We start from the raw sequence: 19036 nt of genomic DNA, 5'->3' as shown, positions 1-19036 counted from the left end.
AATTTGCAGTGTTAGATAAGCACAGGTAAATATAATTTATCCATTTCTAATTTGAACAATCAATTGGTTACCCAGGTCTTAGTGTTTCTTTGTTGCTCCAGCAGTGCTGGGAGTCAGGTGTGGTCCCCCATTTGAAGAATCTTCTTTTTTTAAGCAGTTCAGAGGCTGAGGCTGCTGCTTGGGAAATGGCTGTATTCTCCCTGTGGGCAGATCAATACATTTCAGCTCACTGCGCTGCAAGTAACTTTTCATCGTACATTAAGAATGAGGAAAATAAAAGCCAAGATGGATGTTATTTTAGTTTTGCTTTTATTTTGAATTATTTATTAGGAAGTCATTGCTCTTTTCCTTCTCGTCAGGAGACAAAATGCCTTTGTCTTTGGTGATTTTTCCTATTAAAAAGAAACAAAGTCTTCCCAAAGTCTCTCCCTCACCCACAAGCTTCTTGGTACTGAAGTGTAAATCTAGGGTCTCTGCAACTTAACAAGATGGTCTCCTGCAGTCCTAATGCAGGCAAAGTCCCCGCTGATGCTGGGGGAGTCACACCTCATCGGTACATTTCTAACCACTTTTATAACCACATGGCAAGTGAGTTATATGTGTTAAAAATGATTGCTGGCACATAAGCAGCGAGTGTTATGGAGGGTTACAAGTAATCTACAGGATAGCTGAACTATCATTTAAATTAAGCATTTACTAAATAGCTAGTAATAATATTAATATTTTTTAAGTGAATTCTCAATATAATGCATTATGAGGCAAAAATTCTGCAATTGTCTCCACTATTAATATGAGTTTAGAAACTCAAAATAACAATCCATTTTGATGTTTTTCTTCCATAATCTAGGTTATCCTGAAGGGGAGGATAAAGAAACTGGCCACCAAGATGGTAATCACTAGTGGAAATGAAGAAGATAAAGGCAGTCAAGAAAAGGAAAGCAAAGAAGAAACCATCTTGGCAATGCTTGGAATTATTGGGACAATTCTGAATCTCATTGTGATCATTTTTGTGTATATTTACACAACATTGTAAACTAGAAGGCATGCAAATAGACCAGACAAAATGGCCATTAAGAGTGACGACAAACATCGCTGATTATTGACAAGTTGTTTAACCAGAATTGACTCTGTATTATATCAACTCATCATAAAAGCACTGCCTGCAGGCAGCGAAGGCTGAAGCACAACTAATAGAACAAGACTTTTTCACACAGTAACAAGCTTAACTCTTCTGTCCTGCCCTCTTCATTTTGGTTTGGTTTTCAGTTTGTGGGAAAATGACTGCCATTATGTAAGTTGTAGCTTTGAAGGAATCCACCACGGACATGTTGTTTTAACACAATGTAAAAAAAAAAAAAAAAAAAAAAAGGAAGAAAGAAACTCTACACTATATACAATTAGAAATGTATACTGTATACCCGCAAAGATTGAACTCAAAGATAGCTTCATAGCACAGATCACGTGTCCATTAGGTCAAATGATTTTTTTTCTGTTGGTTCTTGCTTTTACTTACATTGAATCTGACAAGCTTTTTATTTAGAATGAACATATGGTGCAATCATGAAAAAAAAAATTCCATTGAGCAAGGTCTGCCTAAACCTGGTAAAATGTTGGGAGAAATACATTACGTGGTTATTTTTCCTTTCTCATTTGCTTAACATTCGTGTCTGTTCATACCAATGTTTATAAATATATATTTTTAATAAATGTGCTATATTTTTAGCATGAACCAAATATTTGGAGACACTTGTATTCATGCAGCTAAATTTTGTTTGATGAAGTGCCCTTTTTGACAATGGATGTTATTTTTCTCAGCAATTATACAGCAGTCTTGTTTGCCGCCCTCTCACTGTGGTCTGAAGCAAGCTTACATCATGCTCATATGCATGACTTGAAGTTGGAATGTCAGCTGAAAAGCATTGCTGCTTAATATGGGAAATAGCAAAAGATTGTAAGGTGACCTTTGGAGACTGGTTGCAGAAAGAAGGCTCTATTTTTAGTTTTGGTTTTTTTTTTTTTTTTTTTTTTAAAGGAAAGCAAATGAAAGGAATATTGAGGCATCTCACAAAATACTATAAAAATCACAGAATTTATGGCTTTCAAAATCTGGTCACGCTCTCAAAATATTTATATTGAGAGAAGCGAGGGAAGGTTTATGCAGTTGAAAAGATAAATTTAGAGAGCCTGTAGTGAGGGGCTTAAGCGAAATCCTGACTGTAAATACAGAATATATTTTAAATGTGAGGATCATTAACCCTTTAACCACTCCCTGACATGTGCTTTAACTGAGGTTGGTGCAGTGAAATTCTCTGACTTGTGTTTTTGACAGGAATGTACAGTGATGATGATCACCATTTTTCTTGAGAGTTCAGTACCTACAAATATATGAAGCATTAAAAATATGAGACCTCAATCCTGCCTCAAGCTGCCTAAGTACATTGCCCATTAACTCAGACATATCCTCTTAAAAAATAGGTCAATTAATTGTTTACTGACTTGTGGTTTGGATTGCATCCTCGGATGCACAAGAGGGCTTGCTATTGAAGTCAGCTGGAGCTGTAAAAAGTTTGATGCTAGAGTCTCATTGATTTTAGTGATCAGTCCTGTCCCTCTGGAATCAGTAACGAGCTTTTCACTAGTTTTCCAGGGGCTAGAACTGGTCTCAAAAATACAGAATCTCATTGCAGGATATAAAAGCAAGCCTGGAAAACCCTGAGGGGCCTCTCTCACAGACAGAGGTGTTTAGTCTCTTGTGGTACTTCACATATCAATAACAAAACCATTAGGAGAAGGAGAAAGGCCAGTAAATAAATTAAAATTAAAGCCAGTATGAAGACTGAAGGAAAAAAGAGCAAAGATAATCTCATATTAATGAAAACACACCAGGGTGACAGAGGTGAGAAAATGAGCAGAGATTTGAAACAGAGAATGGCACAGAAAGAGGGTGCCAAGCACACTGGCATGGTTGAGGAAATGTTTGTGTTTGGATGGTGCTGGTAGAGCTGCAGGTCTTGGAGAGGGGAAGGAACGTTAGTGGCACAGTCCAGTGGAGCCGAGTGAGACTGATCTTGGTTTTAATTCATAGTTATTCATTGCTAATTGTAAGGAATCAGAAAACTCTGCTTTTTGATCATCCTGAGTGAAAAAAAAAAATAGCTAAAATATATTTGCCTTCAGTCTTCATCTTTCTTCTGTTTAAACTACTACTGAACAGAGCATGTGGCAATGGCATTGGCACTTGTGCCCCAGAGCACACCTGCACGTACTCCAGGCACCTGGCTAACTCCAGCCTGCCCCTCACCCTGGCAGGATCCTCTCTGTAGAGGTTTCTCTTGAACCTCTCCTCCTCCTTCTCCAGCAAACACCGAAGCATTCTGCCTGAGGCTCATATCTGTCTTCTGGAGGGCAAGCCTGGGAAAGGGCAGTGTCCAAGGCAAGTGATGCGCTCTGATGCCTGATGTTTCTTTGCCTCTCTCTGCATCAAATGATAATCCCTGTCATCTTCTTGTGGACATGAAGACATTTAATGAATGAAATGTCATTAAGTACTTCTATTAATATTACAAATTAAAGCTCTGCATTGTAAAACACCATGTAACACCTCCACCCCCCTAAAGCAAAGTGTCAACCTTTGCTGCTTATCATAGTTCCACTTCTTCAGACACGGGCCAGCATCCTCACCAAGACAGGCACTGCAAATAGCGTAAATGTGCTTAAGCTTAAGCCTGAGGACTCTGTGTTTACTCTGCTTTCCCAAGAGAAGACCTGTTAGGGGAAGAGCTTCCAGCTGTGGTGTGCTGTAATTTGTCTATTGGTCTCAACGTAGGCAGTGTGTCCAGGTGCCTACTGCCCTGTGCCATCAGCAGCTGCGTGCTGTGTGCTTTGCCATGGGGCTTTTATTGCATCCTGAAATAGGAAGAAAGGTTTATCCCATTCAATAAAAAGTTTAACACTTAATATTTTAATTTTACAGGTTTCTGTTCACAGATAATTCTAGAAATATCCTGGGGCAAGTACTTTTTAAGTAGATTCATTAAGTATTCATTTAAATAAAAATGAAGAGTTTCCTTCGAGGGCAATTTCTTTACCTTTTATTTGGTATTCATGACAACCAGTATGGGAAAAGTATGTTTTCAAGAATGACTGTGGAATGGAAATATTTTATACAAAGATCTGAAAGTGTGCCTACCCAGGCAGCTGCATGCAGGCCTGCTTTCGGCTGAATGCCAGCTGGAGCCAAAATACCCCCATGCTTTTTTTATGTGAGCAGTTTTCAGCATGCATCTATAAGAAATATTCAACTAAGTAACATATATATCATGGATACCTTATAGTCAGTAACTGCAGTATAAATAGTTGAATAAAACTTCTCATTACAGGTGCTGAATGGTAAATCTGCTTTGGCAAGGAAAAAGCTGATAGTCTCATTTTTAGCTTGACTTATAGGTAATGAAAATAATTTCCAAAGTAAATTTTTAAAAATAAAATATTACTCCACTAGTGACAGGAACCTCCATTTTTGCATTTGAGTAGAGGAAATTAATATCCAATATCTTAATAAGATATGAAAACATTACCTTTTGCTTCTGCCAACTAAGAATACCATTGTATTTTCAATTATCCTATGTAGTTTGATGGTTTATGTTATGGGAATGAAAATTATATTCCTGAGGTGACAGGAAGGTGACATTCTCCCTGCTCATGTCTGGTGTGTTGTCTGGTGGATACAGAAGACTTTCAAGGAAGAAGATAAAACTATTTAAATCACATTATGCACACAACAAAGTGAGGAGAAGGAAGAAAGATAGGCTACCTCTCTCATCTCTGGTTCCTATAACTGCCACTGAAAATTCATCATCTCAGGAATCATGTCTTCATGCAACAATACATATCCTTGTGTGCTGGCTGACAGGGCAGTCTTTTCAGTTATGTACATTTTCAACTGTTTCTGTTTGCACCTCTGCAGCAGTGAGCTGCTCATCGCACCACAGGAAAATTTTAATATATACCCAGCCTGGGAGACTCCGGAAGCTGCTGTTTTGGTTTATTGTGGTGTAAAGGTCTACTACAGTGTAGAGTTTTACTATTTTAAGGACTGTCAGTAATCATCTTCACATTATTGTCTGATAATCTAGGGAATACTTTGCTGGTTAAATTCCCAGACCCATCCCTCCCCTGGCCCACAGGTAAAATTTTGATTCAGTAGACATACAAATACAAAAAAAAAAATCTTCAGTTACAACACAAAGAAACTTTAGTATGAAGCATTGCTTAAGTCCAAGTGTCTTATATTTCTATTTAATCTATATCCTGGAGCTCACCCCAAATGCCCCAAGGTCTCATTCGTGTCAGGAGGCCTCATTGTTTCTGAGTGAGAATTGACATTTCGGAGTGCAGTGTGGCATAGGCAGGGAACTTGGCCCAGAGAGGGGAACGGGAATAAAAAGTAACTGAAGTAAAATTCCAGGGGGGCAGCATTGCAGAATTTACTAATTAAATAGTTTGAGGTTTGGCTGGAGTACTTTGTTTCTGGCTAGCCAGTATTTTGGAGAAAAAGTATTATTGTTCCTTGGAAAGTTTCTGGAAGAAATATGTCTAATTGAAAGAAAGAACCTCATTGAAAATGTTTCAGCAGCAATTTTCACCAGCAACCTTCCAAAGAAAACACCAACCAGGCCTCCGTGTGACTCTGATTTGCTTCCCAAGAGTACTTTTTGGCAGTCCAGGAGCACACTGCACATACATGTAAGCACCTCTTATTTACTGAGAGGCTTTGCCTTCTTTGGAACAGAATGCACAGATTTACAAATGTAAGGAACTATGCAGTGAACAACAAAAAAAATGCTGTTCACCTTTATTTCCAGCAGATAGCCAGAAGGACCTGAACTCCTTCCATGCCTGACTGTGTGTTTTGGAGGGTCTTCCCAAAGGGTCTTATAAACTCAGTGTAGCTTTCCTTCCCCACCACTGATCCAAGAGAAACAAAACCTGTTCAGCATGGAAACCTCCATGCTAGGCTGAAATCCCACATGCATCTGTATGCCTTTATCTACATATGAACCGTCTGGTATCCAATAAGACTCCCCTTGTCTTAAGCATTAGGTTTGCCTATTTGCATTTCACCTATGGACTCAGATGTTGAAAGGTAATTTGTAGGGTTGAAAGCACCCAACTGTTTCCAATAATACAACTTTACATAGTATAGCCATTACCTAGAAAGGTGCCTGTTCATCCTGAAATATGTCATGCAGGTAGCACATAGTCCTCCATGTGTAGTCTTTCACTGACAGAGTATCCATGACTTCGAAGGGAATGGGTTTGGGCTGTAACTGGCTCCTGCAGCAGGGTTTTGTACCAAAGCCTGGATCCCAAGTCAAGCTCTGTAGAGTAAAAGGACATCCTGCCTTGTTCACAGAAGTTATTTTGCTATGTCCACAGCACCTGGATCCCTTCTTCTGCAACCAGTACAAATTCAGCTAAAGATGATCCATGCACTGCTCCTGACCCTCTTCTTGGAAGCTGCAGAGCTTCCTTCAACCTGAGTAAAGAAAACAGCTTGGGGCTTCCCAAATCTCCTAAAATAGGGAGCAAAGTCCCTCCTGCCAGGCAGAGGGAGCAGTAGAAGCATTCATTTGTTGTTGACAACAACCAGGTCACCTACCTGGCGTGCTGATGGGAAACCTTTTTCCCTCCCATCATCCTACATAGCCTGGGAAATGCAAGTTTATTACCTGGTCTCTGGGTTCTCCACAAGCTCAGTCACCAAGCAGACTTTTTTTTATGATGCTGAGACTTTGTTATACTCAAATGCCTCCTGGAGCCAGGTCTTCAGCAATAGATTAAAGGTCCTGATATGTTCATCTGGCCTTGATATCATGAAGGTGTCACCATAAGAAGTCTCAGTCATTGTCAGTATCTGGCAGCCAGGTGTTACTGGATGATCACGAGCAAGGGACACCAGATGGGAGCCAGAGTTGGTGCAGAAGAGGCTGGCTGCTTTCCACTGTACTTGCTTACCTTCTTGAGGAGCAATGGTATTATTGTGGATTGATATTGGTGGTGGTAAATGTAATAAAATGTTTATGTAGCAGGGACATGGTTCCTCACCTTTTGTTCCTGCAAAATTAATGGGAAAGGCTTTATAAATAACTCCAGCTTTGTCAATTTAAGATATGGATTAAAATTTACTGTATGTTTTCAAATTTTAATGGGCTGCTTTTTTTCCCTTACCAATCAATTCAATTTTAGTTTTGCAATTTCTGTAATAATGATGGCTAATGCAAAAGTGTTGGTATAAGGAAGGAATGAAGATGACATTGTCAATGGTTTATTAGTTTGTTATTGTGGGCAGGAAAAGATAGCCAGTGTTTTTCTTTGCATCCATTGCACATTGTTAGCAGTATCTTTATAACAATTTGACACCATCACTTCTGGAGCCTAAAGGAATCCTGCAGGACAAAGATTCAGCATTGAGGGCCGTGCCTTTTCAAACAAGTGTCAGCAAACAGAGAAGCGTGTGAAATGTTTGCATTAGCTAAAAGAAGACATTGTTAGGCAATTTTTAGCAGATTCAAACTCAAAAGTGAGACCACACAACATAATTCTTACACCCTTGATGACGTTGCACAATACAGGCCATGGCTTAGATGCTCATTCTGCTAAGACTACGCATGTACATAACTCAGACTAAGGGGCTAAGTTCCTTTACAGTTAATAAGTATATTAACATGTATTTGCAGGTTTGGGGCATTAGCTGACAGTTAGCTGACAATTCAGCTATAGCAACAATGCAACTAATCAGACAGGGTAAAATGCAAAATTTTCTGTACAATGAGCTGTTTCTCTTTGCCTCATTGATCTCATTTTCAGCGGATCTGTTTGAGACTGTATGATTGATGAGAATGATGCTAAAGCCTGCTTTATATAACCAATGAAAGAATCAAGACAATGGAAGAATATTCAGTCTACGTCTTCTAGCAGAAACTAGGCATTTCCCTAAACTGCTTAAAAAAACCAACTCAGTGACGAATGTTTTACATTTTCCTTTGTATGATTCACCATCAGCCAACACACTAACTCATTAGTGGCTTTATCATATTTCTATTTGATTATATGATAATATTTATGTACAGTTTCACTGAGCTATACAAACTCTAGCAAATGGATTTTGCATCCTTTGTCGCTTTTTAAGTTTTATAAGCCTCTTTCTAGTACATACTGATCTCCTGTTTTAAAGATCAATAAGAGAAATATAACCACGTCCTTGGAGCAACATACAATTATGCAAACCCCACTAAAAGTTTAGGTAGAAAGTATATGGCCATTTACACAAACCAGGATGTCTTATTTCTTGAGCCTGTTCATATGGCCAGCCCCAAGTGACCCTGATAACTGTGCTGAGTATGACAGTCCTACGAGATTAGGTTCTTTTGATTTTAGAAAAAAGTTCAGCTGCCAAACTCATTGAAGCAGTGCATTGCACCGTCTTTGCAATTTACAAAGCAAGAAAAAAAATCTGATGACCACAGATGGTGCTCAACTCCCGGCTGACCTTCCCCTGTGGGGCAGCAGCCCTCGGTGCACCCTGACAGACCAAGTGCCCAGTGCCCTTTATACTTGATGAAAGGCAATAACACTCAGGCAATTAACTTTCCAGAATTTGAAATACCACCATTACTAATGTGCCTGGTTCCATTGGTGCAAAAACATAAAATAACACCAGAGCTATTAGCAAGGCAGTAGCCATATACTAGTGTGATTCAACACAGAACCCTCGCTGTTGGTTTTGGGTGTCAAAACACCCAGACTTGATCTTTCCTCCCACTGCTATGATTTCCCATCATCAGAGATGCTGAGAAAATATTTTTTCTATCCACTGAGTTTGTTATTCTTTGAAAAGGTTTTTCACCTGAGCTGAAACAAAACTCTCAGCAGTTCAGAGATTGTCATGGAATGGCATTTTGAAACAATTGTTTGTTGCAATTTGGTTTTATATGTTTTAAACATGTTTTGTTTTGGCTGATTTCTTTTTCTTAATAGAAAATAAATTTCAGACTGAAAAATTGTTTCAGATTAAAATCAAAACTCAGTTCCAAAAACATCTAATACTTTGCCCACCTTTTTCCTGAATGAAATTTCATTGACATCAAAGAAATTCTATGGAGAACAACAACAAAAAGTTCTTATTGAATTATCACCTTCTCACTGAAAGCTACTATTATGATGTTCAGACCAACTCTCTCAGTCATCAGTAGTCTTGTGTATGTGGTAGAAAGTATGAAATAAAGATTCCTAATGCTTTCTGATTTCTTCAGTTCTGTTTTCCCATTTCTTCATTTCCTTTCACAAAGATAGATGGTACCTCTCAGGGCCAGCAACAAACCCCACAACTCTTGTGCCTTAACCCCAGCTTCACAGTTTCCTCCCTGAGGTGGCCATCCCCTACAAATGGAGTCCAAACCAGACCACATGTCCAGGCAGCCGGGGTCCTCAGTCCTGCCTCCCCTCCAGCACTGATCCACCATGGGGATGCCACCCCACAGACAAACAAAACTGATCAGCAAGATTGAGCGTTGGCTGCAAGAGGCTGAGACCTGGCTTATAAAACTTGCTATGTGAATCAGAAGAGTATTCAAAAGTATTCAGCAAGGAGTGCTTTTTTTTTTTTTCCATTTTGTTTTTTGGTATTTTTGGTCACTCATAAATCTTTTGCAAACTGAGACCACCCCTCACTGCGTAACTCTTGTGCGTCAGACTGCTTCTCCCATGAGTTTGGGAGCATTAAAATGAGGTGGAAAGCGAGAGGCTGTGAGATGCCTGCTTGTCATTGACAACGCTGTAGCAAATCTTCAGAGGTACAAACTTCAGCCTGCGAGCACACAGCCACCTCTTCCCTGCCCCTGGCTGTTGGTCACGTTGTCCCTCATGCTCTCAGGGGGAGAGTAAGGGGAGAACGCACATTTTTCCCATCCTAATTGAGTTACATGCTCAGCTAGCTTTGCTGTGGTGGGAGCAAGTATGGCAAAGGCCAGGGCATCAGGGGACCATGCCTGGGCTTTGAAAGGCTTCTGTTCAGTGTTAAAGTCCTACTGCAGTTGGTGGCCGTTTCATGCTTCTATGGAGCTTACCTATTAACCCCTAGTACCAGAGCTCCCCGTTCCATGCTGGCCAGGTTATGACTCCAGAGGGAAAACTTGTCACATCTTTGTTTGTGAGTGGGTTTTTTTAATGTTATACTGAAGAAACAAAAATAAAGTAATACCTAATATAAAACAGAAAATCAGCCCCCACTCTACATATTTTCCTGTACGTGTATTTTTCTATGACTAGAATAGAATAGAAGAGAATAGAACAGAACAGAACAGGATAGAATAGTTCAGTTGGAAGGGACCTGCAACGATCACCTAATCCAACTGTCTGTCCTTCTCAGGGCTGTCCGAAAGATAGAGCATGTTATTAAGGGCATTGTCCAAATGCCTCTTAAACACTGACAGGCTTGGGGCATTGAGCATCTCTTTAGGAGCCCTGTTCCAGTGTTTGATCATCCTCTCAGTAAAGAAATGTTTCCTAATGTCCAGTCTAAACCTCCTCTGGTGCAGCTTAGAACTATTCTGGATGCATCCTATCACTGGATGCCAGGGAGAAGAGCTCAGCAGCTCCCTCTCCACTTCCCCTCCTCAGGAAGCTGTGGAGAGCAATGAGGTCACCCCTCAGCCTCCTTTTCTCTAAACTAGACAAACACAGAGTCTTCAGCCATTCTTCATAGGAACCTTCTTAGTCCTTGGTAGAGTTTGTAAAGAGATCAGGTTTCTGCATCCTTATATTCCCCAGAGTCCTTCCACCTCCATGTGACAGTGTGGGTGGGAGGACCATGAGATGCAGGCCTGGGAATTCAGCTGAGTCTTTCTGTCTCTAAAATTTGTTTCTGTTTGAATTTGAGTTCTCAGATCATTTAGGCATAATTTGTAAGTCCAGCTCAGCTTTTAAGAGTCATTTATATGAGTCTTATTTGACTTGTAAGCCCATCCATTACATGCAATTGTAAGAATTACAATAGTAGTGTGTTTCATCCATAGTGCCTGGAGTGCTCAAAAATTCTTCATGCAATTGCTGAATAGTCCCATCATCTCAGACATGTAGTGAAATACAAAAAGAGTAATCAGAATAGAAGAGGTTAGTCATTTAAATTTTCAGACATTGTTGCTTGTACTGAAAACAAAGGGTCCTAACAAAATCAATGGCAAAAGTAGGGTTACTTTGATGCCACAAAACCTGAAGAGGATCAAAATCCCACGTTATTAAAATACCATAAATTTGCTTACTTTGAAAAGAGGGGATCCAGCTAGTTGTCTTGGTTCTGAGACATCTCTGCAATTACCAAATGAGCTCGAAAATTCCATCTAGCATTATTCCATATAAAATTCCATACAAAATTCCGTTTATTCCATATAAAATTCTTACTGACCGCTGGGTGTGGTCAGTAGGTCGAGAGAGGTTCTCTTCCCGCTCTGCTCTGCCCTGGTGAGATCACATCTGGAATATTGTGTCCAGTTCTGGGGCTCTCAGCTCAAGAAGGACAGGGAACTGCTTGAAAGAGTCCAGCACAGAGCCACAGAGATGATTAAGGGGGTGGAACACCTCCCTTATGATGAAAGGCTGAGGGAGCTGGGTCTCTTTAGCTTGGAGGAGGGGAGACTGATGGATGACCTCAGAAATGTTTATAAATACGTAAAGGGTGACTGTCAGGAGGATGGAGCTGGGCTCTTCTCGGTGATGGCCAATGATAGCACAAGGGGCAGTGGGTGCAAGCTGGAGCACAGGAGGTTCCACATTAACATAAGGAAACACTTTTTCACTGTGAGGGTGACAGAGCACTGGAACAGGCTGCCCAGAGAGGTTGTGGAGCCTCCTTCTCTGGAGACATTCAAAACCTGCCTGGACACGTTCCTGTGTGATCTACTCTAGGTGGTCCTGCTCTGGCAGGGGGGTTGGACTAGATGGTCTTTCGAGGTCTCTTCCAACCCCTAACATTCTGTGATTCTGTGATTCTGTGATATACCTTATTGTCACTTTGCAGTATATAGTAAAATGTCCAAAAGCAGTGATCCTTGTGCTGTAATTCCACTTCCCAGAAACTAAATAAAGAAATCAATAAGCATGCAAACTGTTTCTCTGCCAGCCCACGCTGAGTTTGTAGGAGGATGTACTGAAGTGTGGCTAACAGTAAAACAGGTCTGACTGGTACTTTCCAATATAATTTCAGATCAGTAGGCTTTTATTTATAGTCCTTCTCCTCTGTACAGAGGATGGATATACTTCATTTCATCCAGATGGTTTCTTCCTTCTGTGTGCCTTTTTAATCTTCAAGTCCTACATGATAATATTGTTGTTATGTCATTGCCGAGAAGTAGTTTTAAAAAAAGAAATGAAATAATAAAAAGAAAATACGTCAGTTTGTGTCAATCAGTTCAAGCTACACAGAACAAAATGTATAGATCCCTGTAAGCTATAAGCACTTTTTAGAAACCATGATTTCCCAAGGAGTGGTAGAAGCAAAATGATGTACAGCGTGTATCCAGGGGCTCTTGAAAACTACTTCAGAAAATATAACTTTATTATGTAAAAGTTAAATATATTAGTTCAATTCAGTGGCTTTCCTTTGGTAAGACTTTTTTTATTAAATTCACATATATGCAGGGTGGTGTTTCCCAGCTGTCAGACCCGCCCCTACTGAAGTTGCATGACTAGAGCTGAAGGCAGAATCTAGCTCCCAGGTCTGAATCCAGCAGAGCATTCATTTTCATATTTCTCTCTGAGAAAGTGTGTAGTCCTGTTGGCTTTCTGTTCTGTTGAAAGTAAGTATGTGCTTAAGTGCTTCACTGGAGCAGGGCAGCGTCCTGCAGCCACGCTAAAGCATTCAGTTCAATTTGCTTTACAGAGAGGTTATTACTGCTTGAAAGAAGTATTTCTCTCAAAGAGAAGGAGGGAACAAATGTCCCAGAGCACTCATTCATCTCCCTTTCAGTCCCTTTCCTCCTTTCTGCAACTCCCTTCTGGTTTCCTGGCTCATAACATCAGCCCTGACAATTCCTTACAAAACATCACTGCTAAACAGTCTTGCTTAAAATTGCTAGCACTCTCTACTTTATGCATCTCAGATTTAAATTGGAAACCTTTTCCTTGTTCTCTTCTGATTCCATTTCAACCCCCAATGGTATCAGCTGTTAAGCATCATTGTTTCCCACAGCCAAAAGGGTGTTTTCTATTGCACACCTGGCATGCCTTGCCATTTCTACCAGCTCCACTCCTTCCCTTATGTAAAGCCTGCCAGATATACATCCAGATTTTTTTTGGCCGGGGGAAAAAAAAAGGCTAGTGAGGGAGGCCTAGTACCAGGGCAGCTGCAGAGGGCTCTTGGCAGGGTGATATAAGCTACCAGGACTCGGACTGAAGTGCAATCATCAGAACCCGTGGGTGAAATGCTGTGAGACCTAAAGGAATAATATTATACAGGGATCTGTGAGTGCAACGATGCAGTGATTTCCACATCGCGAGAACTGTCTGATTTCCTTACTTATATACTTTGGTCAATAGAGAAAGAGCTGAGGGGATGGGGTGTCAGTATCTCTTATAATGAGGCCTCTGAGGCTTTTTGGTAAAGATGGTCAGAAAAAAGAAATCACTTTGGTTTATTGTCTGGTACAATCCCATTCTTCCCACAGTGTTAGTCTTTACTTACAGAACTAGTGATGGTGATCAAGCTGATTTCATGCTTACAAGGTCACAGCTAATCTAATCGAACATTTGCAGCAGTCTGTAAAGAAGCTGCTGTCCATTAAATCTGCCTATTTGTGATTCTGTATGCTTTTTGAGCTGGTTGGTTTTTTATTTCAGGGGATTGGAAAAGCTCTGGAAGACACAGGCAGATCTAGCGAGACAGTCTTGAGATCTTACATGCTCTGTCACAGTGGATGTGGCAATGCTGGTGGTGAAGGGAATTTGGGATCAGAGCGAGTGCTCTTAATGAAGGCAGCATGGCATTGTGAGCAAATACGCTTTCCTCAACATGACTAAGAGCAGGCTTCAAAGAAATGCTGGAAAAAAGCAGGCAAGTATGAGTCATCTGTAGAATGTCAGTTTGCATGTGTCTTTATGCAGCATGTAATTATTTTGATACACATGTTTAATTAATTTTTCTTTGTATTTCATCTGGGACTACACTTGTTTGTCATTCTCCTTGCTGGGTATAGCATCACGCTGTTACAATGTCAATGACTGTTTTGGTAGTGGGAAGCCTTTGAAGAACAATACAGCGAATGCGGCTGCCCTGAAAAGTGGTCCAAACTGGAAACAAGAGTCTGAGGGTATTCTGTGACGAAAATGATACGTTTCGTCGCACAACTCCCTCCTGGCACCTGTGTCCAAGGCCAAAGCTCCTGGTTGGGGCAGAGCCAGAGATGTTTCAGCTTTGGGACATGCTGTGCTGGCCCTGGCCCTCTCCTGGCTGCAGAGAGACAACTGCTGAAATGGGAACTTGCCCCATAAACGCCCTGCCCAGAAAGGGTATGTTGGGGAAGGGCAGTTACATTTGGGGCAGAGCTGAGGTGTTGTTGAAGCCTGTACACTGAAGTAGCAAGGAGTGCTGTGGGAAAAAAAAGACATATAAAACCAGCTTCTATGAAGTACAAACACAGAGAAGTGGTCTCAGAGCAGGAAGGTTGGGAGTGTGATGTGAGGTTTGCAGCTGGAGGTCTATGGAGGCAGCTGAGGAGGAGACAACGGCAATTTCCCTGTTCCTCCTTGTTCTTTCATCTCCACATGGATAAACCTGACACAAAGGTCTATTGAGATGTTTGAGTTAGGCAGAAAGATAGAATTTACCTTTGTCAACAGGAGAAAAGTTGTATTTTAGACAGGGCATTGGATTTTTTTCTTTTTTCCCCCTTTACCCATGAAAAGAAGGCTCTGACTCTTCTGGCAAAGTAAGTTGTTACAGCTGTTTCCTGAAGATATGGTTTGTTCATGCAAGGTTAAAGCAGCCCAGGGCTCTCCTCTGTAGTAGAGCCTGGGACACCAGGGAGAGAGGAAATCTTCCTGCAGTAAATCACAACATTACTTTCTGCTGTTATATGTTTACTGCTGTTGCATATGAGTTTAACTCATGAAAAGCTGTGGCTTCTCCTCATTTAAATGAGCATGTGCCATTGGAGTCTCTCGTGGCTGCTGCCCTGTGAACATATGGTAGGTGGCAAATGAGAGGGAGTCTGCTCTGCCCAGGTTGGGGTACCACTGAAGCAAAGGGCATGAGGGCACCTCTGGCCCAGTCTGTGAAACCCCTTGTCTCACCTAGACAATATAGTTCAACCCAGTGGCATTAAACCAGTACAAAATCTGACAAAATTGGGCTAATTAAGCAATAGCAGCTTTCTGTCAGATGTACAAAAAGTTTTTGAGACTGCTTCTACTCTTAAGAGTAAAACTGAAATAACCTAGTTCAGCACAGTAGAGTCTCAAGGAATGAAACCAGTTTAAGCAGAAGGAAAATCCTATCTGCCACTTCTTTCTGGCATTTTCCTAGCATGTCTTCTGAGCACACGTTGCTCACCTCTGGCCACCTCCCCTTGTCCTCTCTCTCTGGCACCTCATTGGCATTACTTCAAGGTTTCCTTTGCTGTTTTCAACCCTTGTTTGCTGACTGGTCTGACCTTTCTTTTACAAGAGATGTGAAAATTTGCCTTTCTCTTGAGTGTTTTTGATTTTGGTGTGTGTTTAACCTATGTGCTTTGGGGCATATAACTTTTTCTTTTATGATTTCTTCTTTTGCAATATTTGGGAAAATAAGAAGTTTTGATACTATGCATTTCTTTACCCACGATGCTTTTGTCTCCATTTTCTATGGCAAACCATAACAAGACCTTGCTGACATTTTGCTTGTTCTAGCTTTTTTAAAAGCCATAAATAACATTTCTGTATTCTTACGTATTCTCTAGGACTGAAAATGCATTGGAAAAATTAGTTTTTCCTGTCCTGTGACAGGGCAGGAGAAGCATGGAGCAATTCTGTTACTTATTTCAGTATCCTTGTACTTACAGCTAGGGACTTCAGTCCTTGGCACCGCATCACTGCTAACAGAGCTATTTATACTCTTTTCATAGCGACTTCAGCCGGTCTGCCTCCACCCACTAGTGAGATGAATGGTGTGCTTGGATCTCATCTCTTTGTAATTACAGAGTATCACAGGTAATGACTTCATCTTTACTGGAAGAAGCCAACGGGCCTCTGGCAACCCATGCTTTGCACAAAAAGATCCTCACTCTCACTCTGAAAGTAAATCAGGAGTTTCCTAACTGCAGGACCCAGACAAAAAAAAATTGGAAACAATGTTGAACTTGCCAAGATTTAAAAAAGTAAATAATAATCTTCTCTTGCCTATAGCCAAAAGAATGATCAAATTAGTATCAGGAAAGCTTCCTGACTTGTATTAAGATGCTACTTACATATCTGCTTTTTTCTGCAGGTACCTCTTGTCTTTTTAGAAAAAAAGATAAATTTCCTGTGTTTCAGTCTTTGGTTCAGAACTTCCAGTTCTGGAAGATGTTTGTACAATGCATCATGCACTGTAGACAATTCAACAGAGGCTAGACACACTTATAGAGGTGAGCTTGAAGTGTATCTGAATCACCACAAACAGTGGAAACTTAAAACATTGCCATTTCCCACAAAGACTAAAGTCCCGAAACCTTGATCTGAAAACTGGTTACTATTTTTAACTGAAACTTTTGAAGTGCATTTTGCATTTGACTCCATCTTCCATGTAGTTAACAAAATGGGCAGAAAGTATTCCATAGTTCCCAGAACGCACTTGACCATGGAGGGAGCCCACACTGTATAACCAGTGTATGTTTGATGAGGACAGGGTTGATCAGTATTTAAGACTCAGCCTGTTTTAGCAGTGGTTCTTCTAATTTAGATGAATACATCAGTGGTTTCTCAGAGATGGCATGTTGGGCACTGGTGAGATGCAAGCTGTTTGAAAATGTTGTATGGTCCTTTTGAGACCTGCTGCAACTTCCTGTGATGTTGCTTCCTATTCCAGTGACACTGGTGGCTGTTACTGTACAGGAAAATATTTGTCAAGTTGTGGGGTGAGTCAGGCCAGCTGAATGTTTCCCATTCTTTGTGACTTCTGTTTTCATTTCTGGTCAGGATGTCTCCTTTATGGAGATACGGGGAGACAAGGAGGCTGTCAGCTGGCTGGTACAGACTCTGCAGTCAAAAAGCCCTATGAGACCCAGATAACGTAATCCTCTGTGGGGCCCATCAGGAATATTCAAAACTGGAAATCATTATTGTGCTGCTCCTTTCTCTCTGCTTTGGTTTGGGTGCCTGTGGATCTTTCCTGTGATATATGAAACACTGGGCTCCTTAGGCTTGTGTTCCCCTCCCAGTCATGGGGGAACTGAGCATCCAAGCAGGATCCATCCCTGCAGAGCTGCTTGCGGAGTAGTGTGCTTTCCTTCATGGCTTGAAATATTGTCAGAGGGAGAATCTGTGGAGGATTGCTTGTCATCTGATTGCATTATTTTTCAACCACATGAGCAATAAATATTTAAAGTCTGGTTGCAGGCAATGTAACAACTCTGTAAATATGCAGTTCTGAATACAGAAGTGAGAGGCTGATCTTTTCTTTTAAGAGGAAACAAATACATCTCTGTTTGGCATAAAGTGTCTTCCTCCCCATTCTGTAAGGAAGAATATGTTGAGGCAATTTTGTTGCTATGAATGAAGGTGGAAGCTAAAGGCAGAGAAGTACTGCTGCATATTTATTGCTTCCTCCTGGATATCCTCTGTTCTTTTCCATTTGTCAGATTGAAGTATTAGATCAAAGCCCAGTAAGAAAAGGCAGGGACTGCAAGAAGGAACTGAGAAAAAGGAATAGCTTCATTCTTGCTGCTGCTGCTTGTTCTCTCCCTGCCTGTCTCCACCATGTTCTTTCCCACGACACAGGAGCTGTGATCAGTAATGGAGATAAGAAGCAGTATGGGAGTTCCTGTGAGGTCTTCTGTCTTCTCTGCAGCATCACATGAACTTTCACTATTCTAAGTAATTTGGTTTTGCAGGAATACTTATATCTGGTTTATGTAAACTGAGACTGACAACTCACGTAAGCCTGAAGATGTTAGGCCCATATCAGCACTAGTGGCAGGGGCGGTAGTAGCAGAAGAGGTGAGAATGACCTGTGGAAGTGGTTGAAAAAGATGAGTGCACTGTAGGTGCCCTTGGACATTGACTACAGACTTTCAAGTGTGGAAATAAATCCAGGCCTGTTTTGATGTCCTTTGTAATGATTAGATTAGATTTTGTGCCTTTGTAAGAGCTTTGAAAAATGGCAAAAAAAAAGTACTCTTGACATGGACTTAAGGAAGATCTAGGCTGTCATTTGATTCAAGTCAAGTAACAGAGCTACTGCAGTGGTGGGGAGGATCTAGTTCTGCAAATTGCCCTCTCTAGCTTTCCTGGTGTTTTTCAAAAGAGTTTCTTGTATGTTTTTGTAAGTGGTTTTGTGAAGTACTTTTGCAGTTGAGAAATAACTCAGTGATTTGACTCACATGGCGTTTCTCCTCTGTGAGGCATGGTTAGTGTAAATTTTTCGAATGTATAAATTATTAGCAAAATGTGATCACGTGTGCTGAATCTTACACCTCTGCTGTTTCTAAAATCCATTTAGTGAACAAAAACCCTAGTGGTCATCTCAGAAAAGGCCATTATCAGACAACTGTTACCTACCAAGAGGAGTTTCCTTATCAAAAAGCCCAGCTGAGGGATAGTAGAATATTTATTACAAGTCTGGCAGTATCCTTCTGCCTGAGGGATGGACTGCAATTACAGCATGGTAAATATTTCATTAGAACAAAGCAAAACTGCATGGGAAGTAGCCTTCCCTTTATTTAAAACATTTATTAAAATACAAGGTTAGAACCTACATGGGAATAATTCTTTCTACCCAATCTACCAACTAAGCTGCAATTTTAGGTGA

At 40.8% G+C, this 19036-nt stretch overlaps 1 protein-coding gene across 1 annotated transcript; it reads left to right on the top strand.

Moving 5' to 3' along the window:
• The first annotated feature begins 853 nt into the window (after positions 1–853).
• On the top strand, positions 854–1033 carry TUNAR (transmembrane neural differentiation associated intracellular calcium regulator). Its single transcript, XM_086463468.1, has one exon. The coding sequence runs from the start codon at positions 887–889 to the stop codon at positions 1031–1033; it is 147 nt and encodes a 48-aa protein (XP_086319594.1). The 5' UTR covers positions 854–886.
• Positions 1034–19036: the final 18003 nt, after the last annotated feature.

Source organism: Leptosomus discolor, chromosome 3 (genome assembly GCF_034619465.1).
Source record: "Leptosomus discolor isolate bLepDis1 chromosome 3, bLepDis1.hap2, whole genome shotgun sequence".
NCBI lineage: Eukaryota > Metazoa > Chordata > Aves > Leptosomiformes > Leptosomidae > Leptosomus > Leptosomus discolor.
This window is presented reverse-complemented; position numbering and strand designations above follow the sequence as displayed.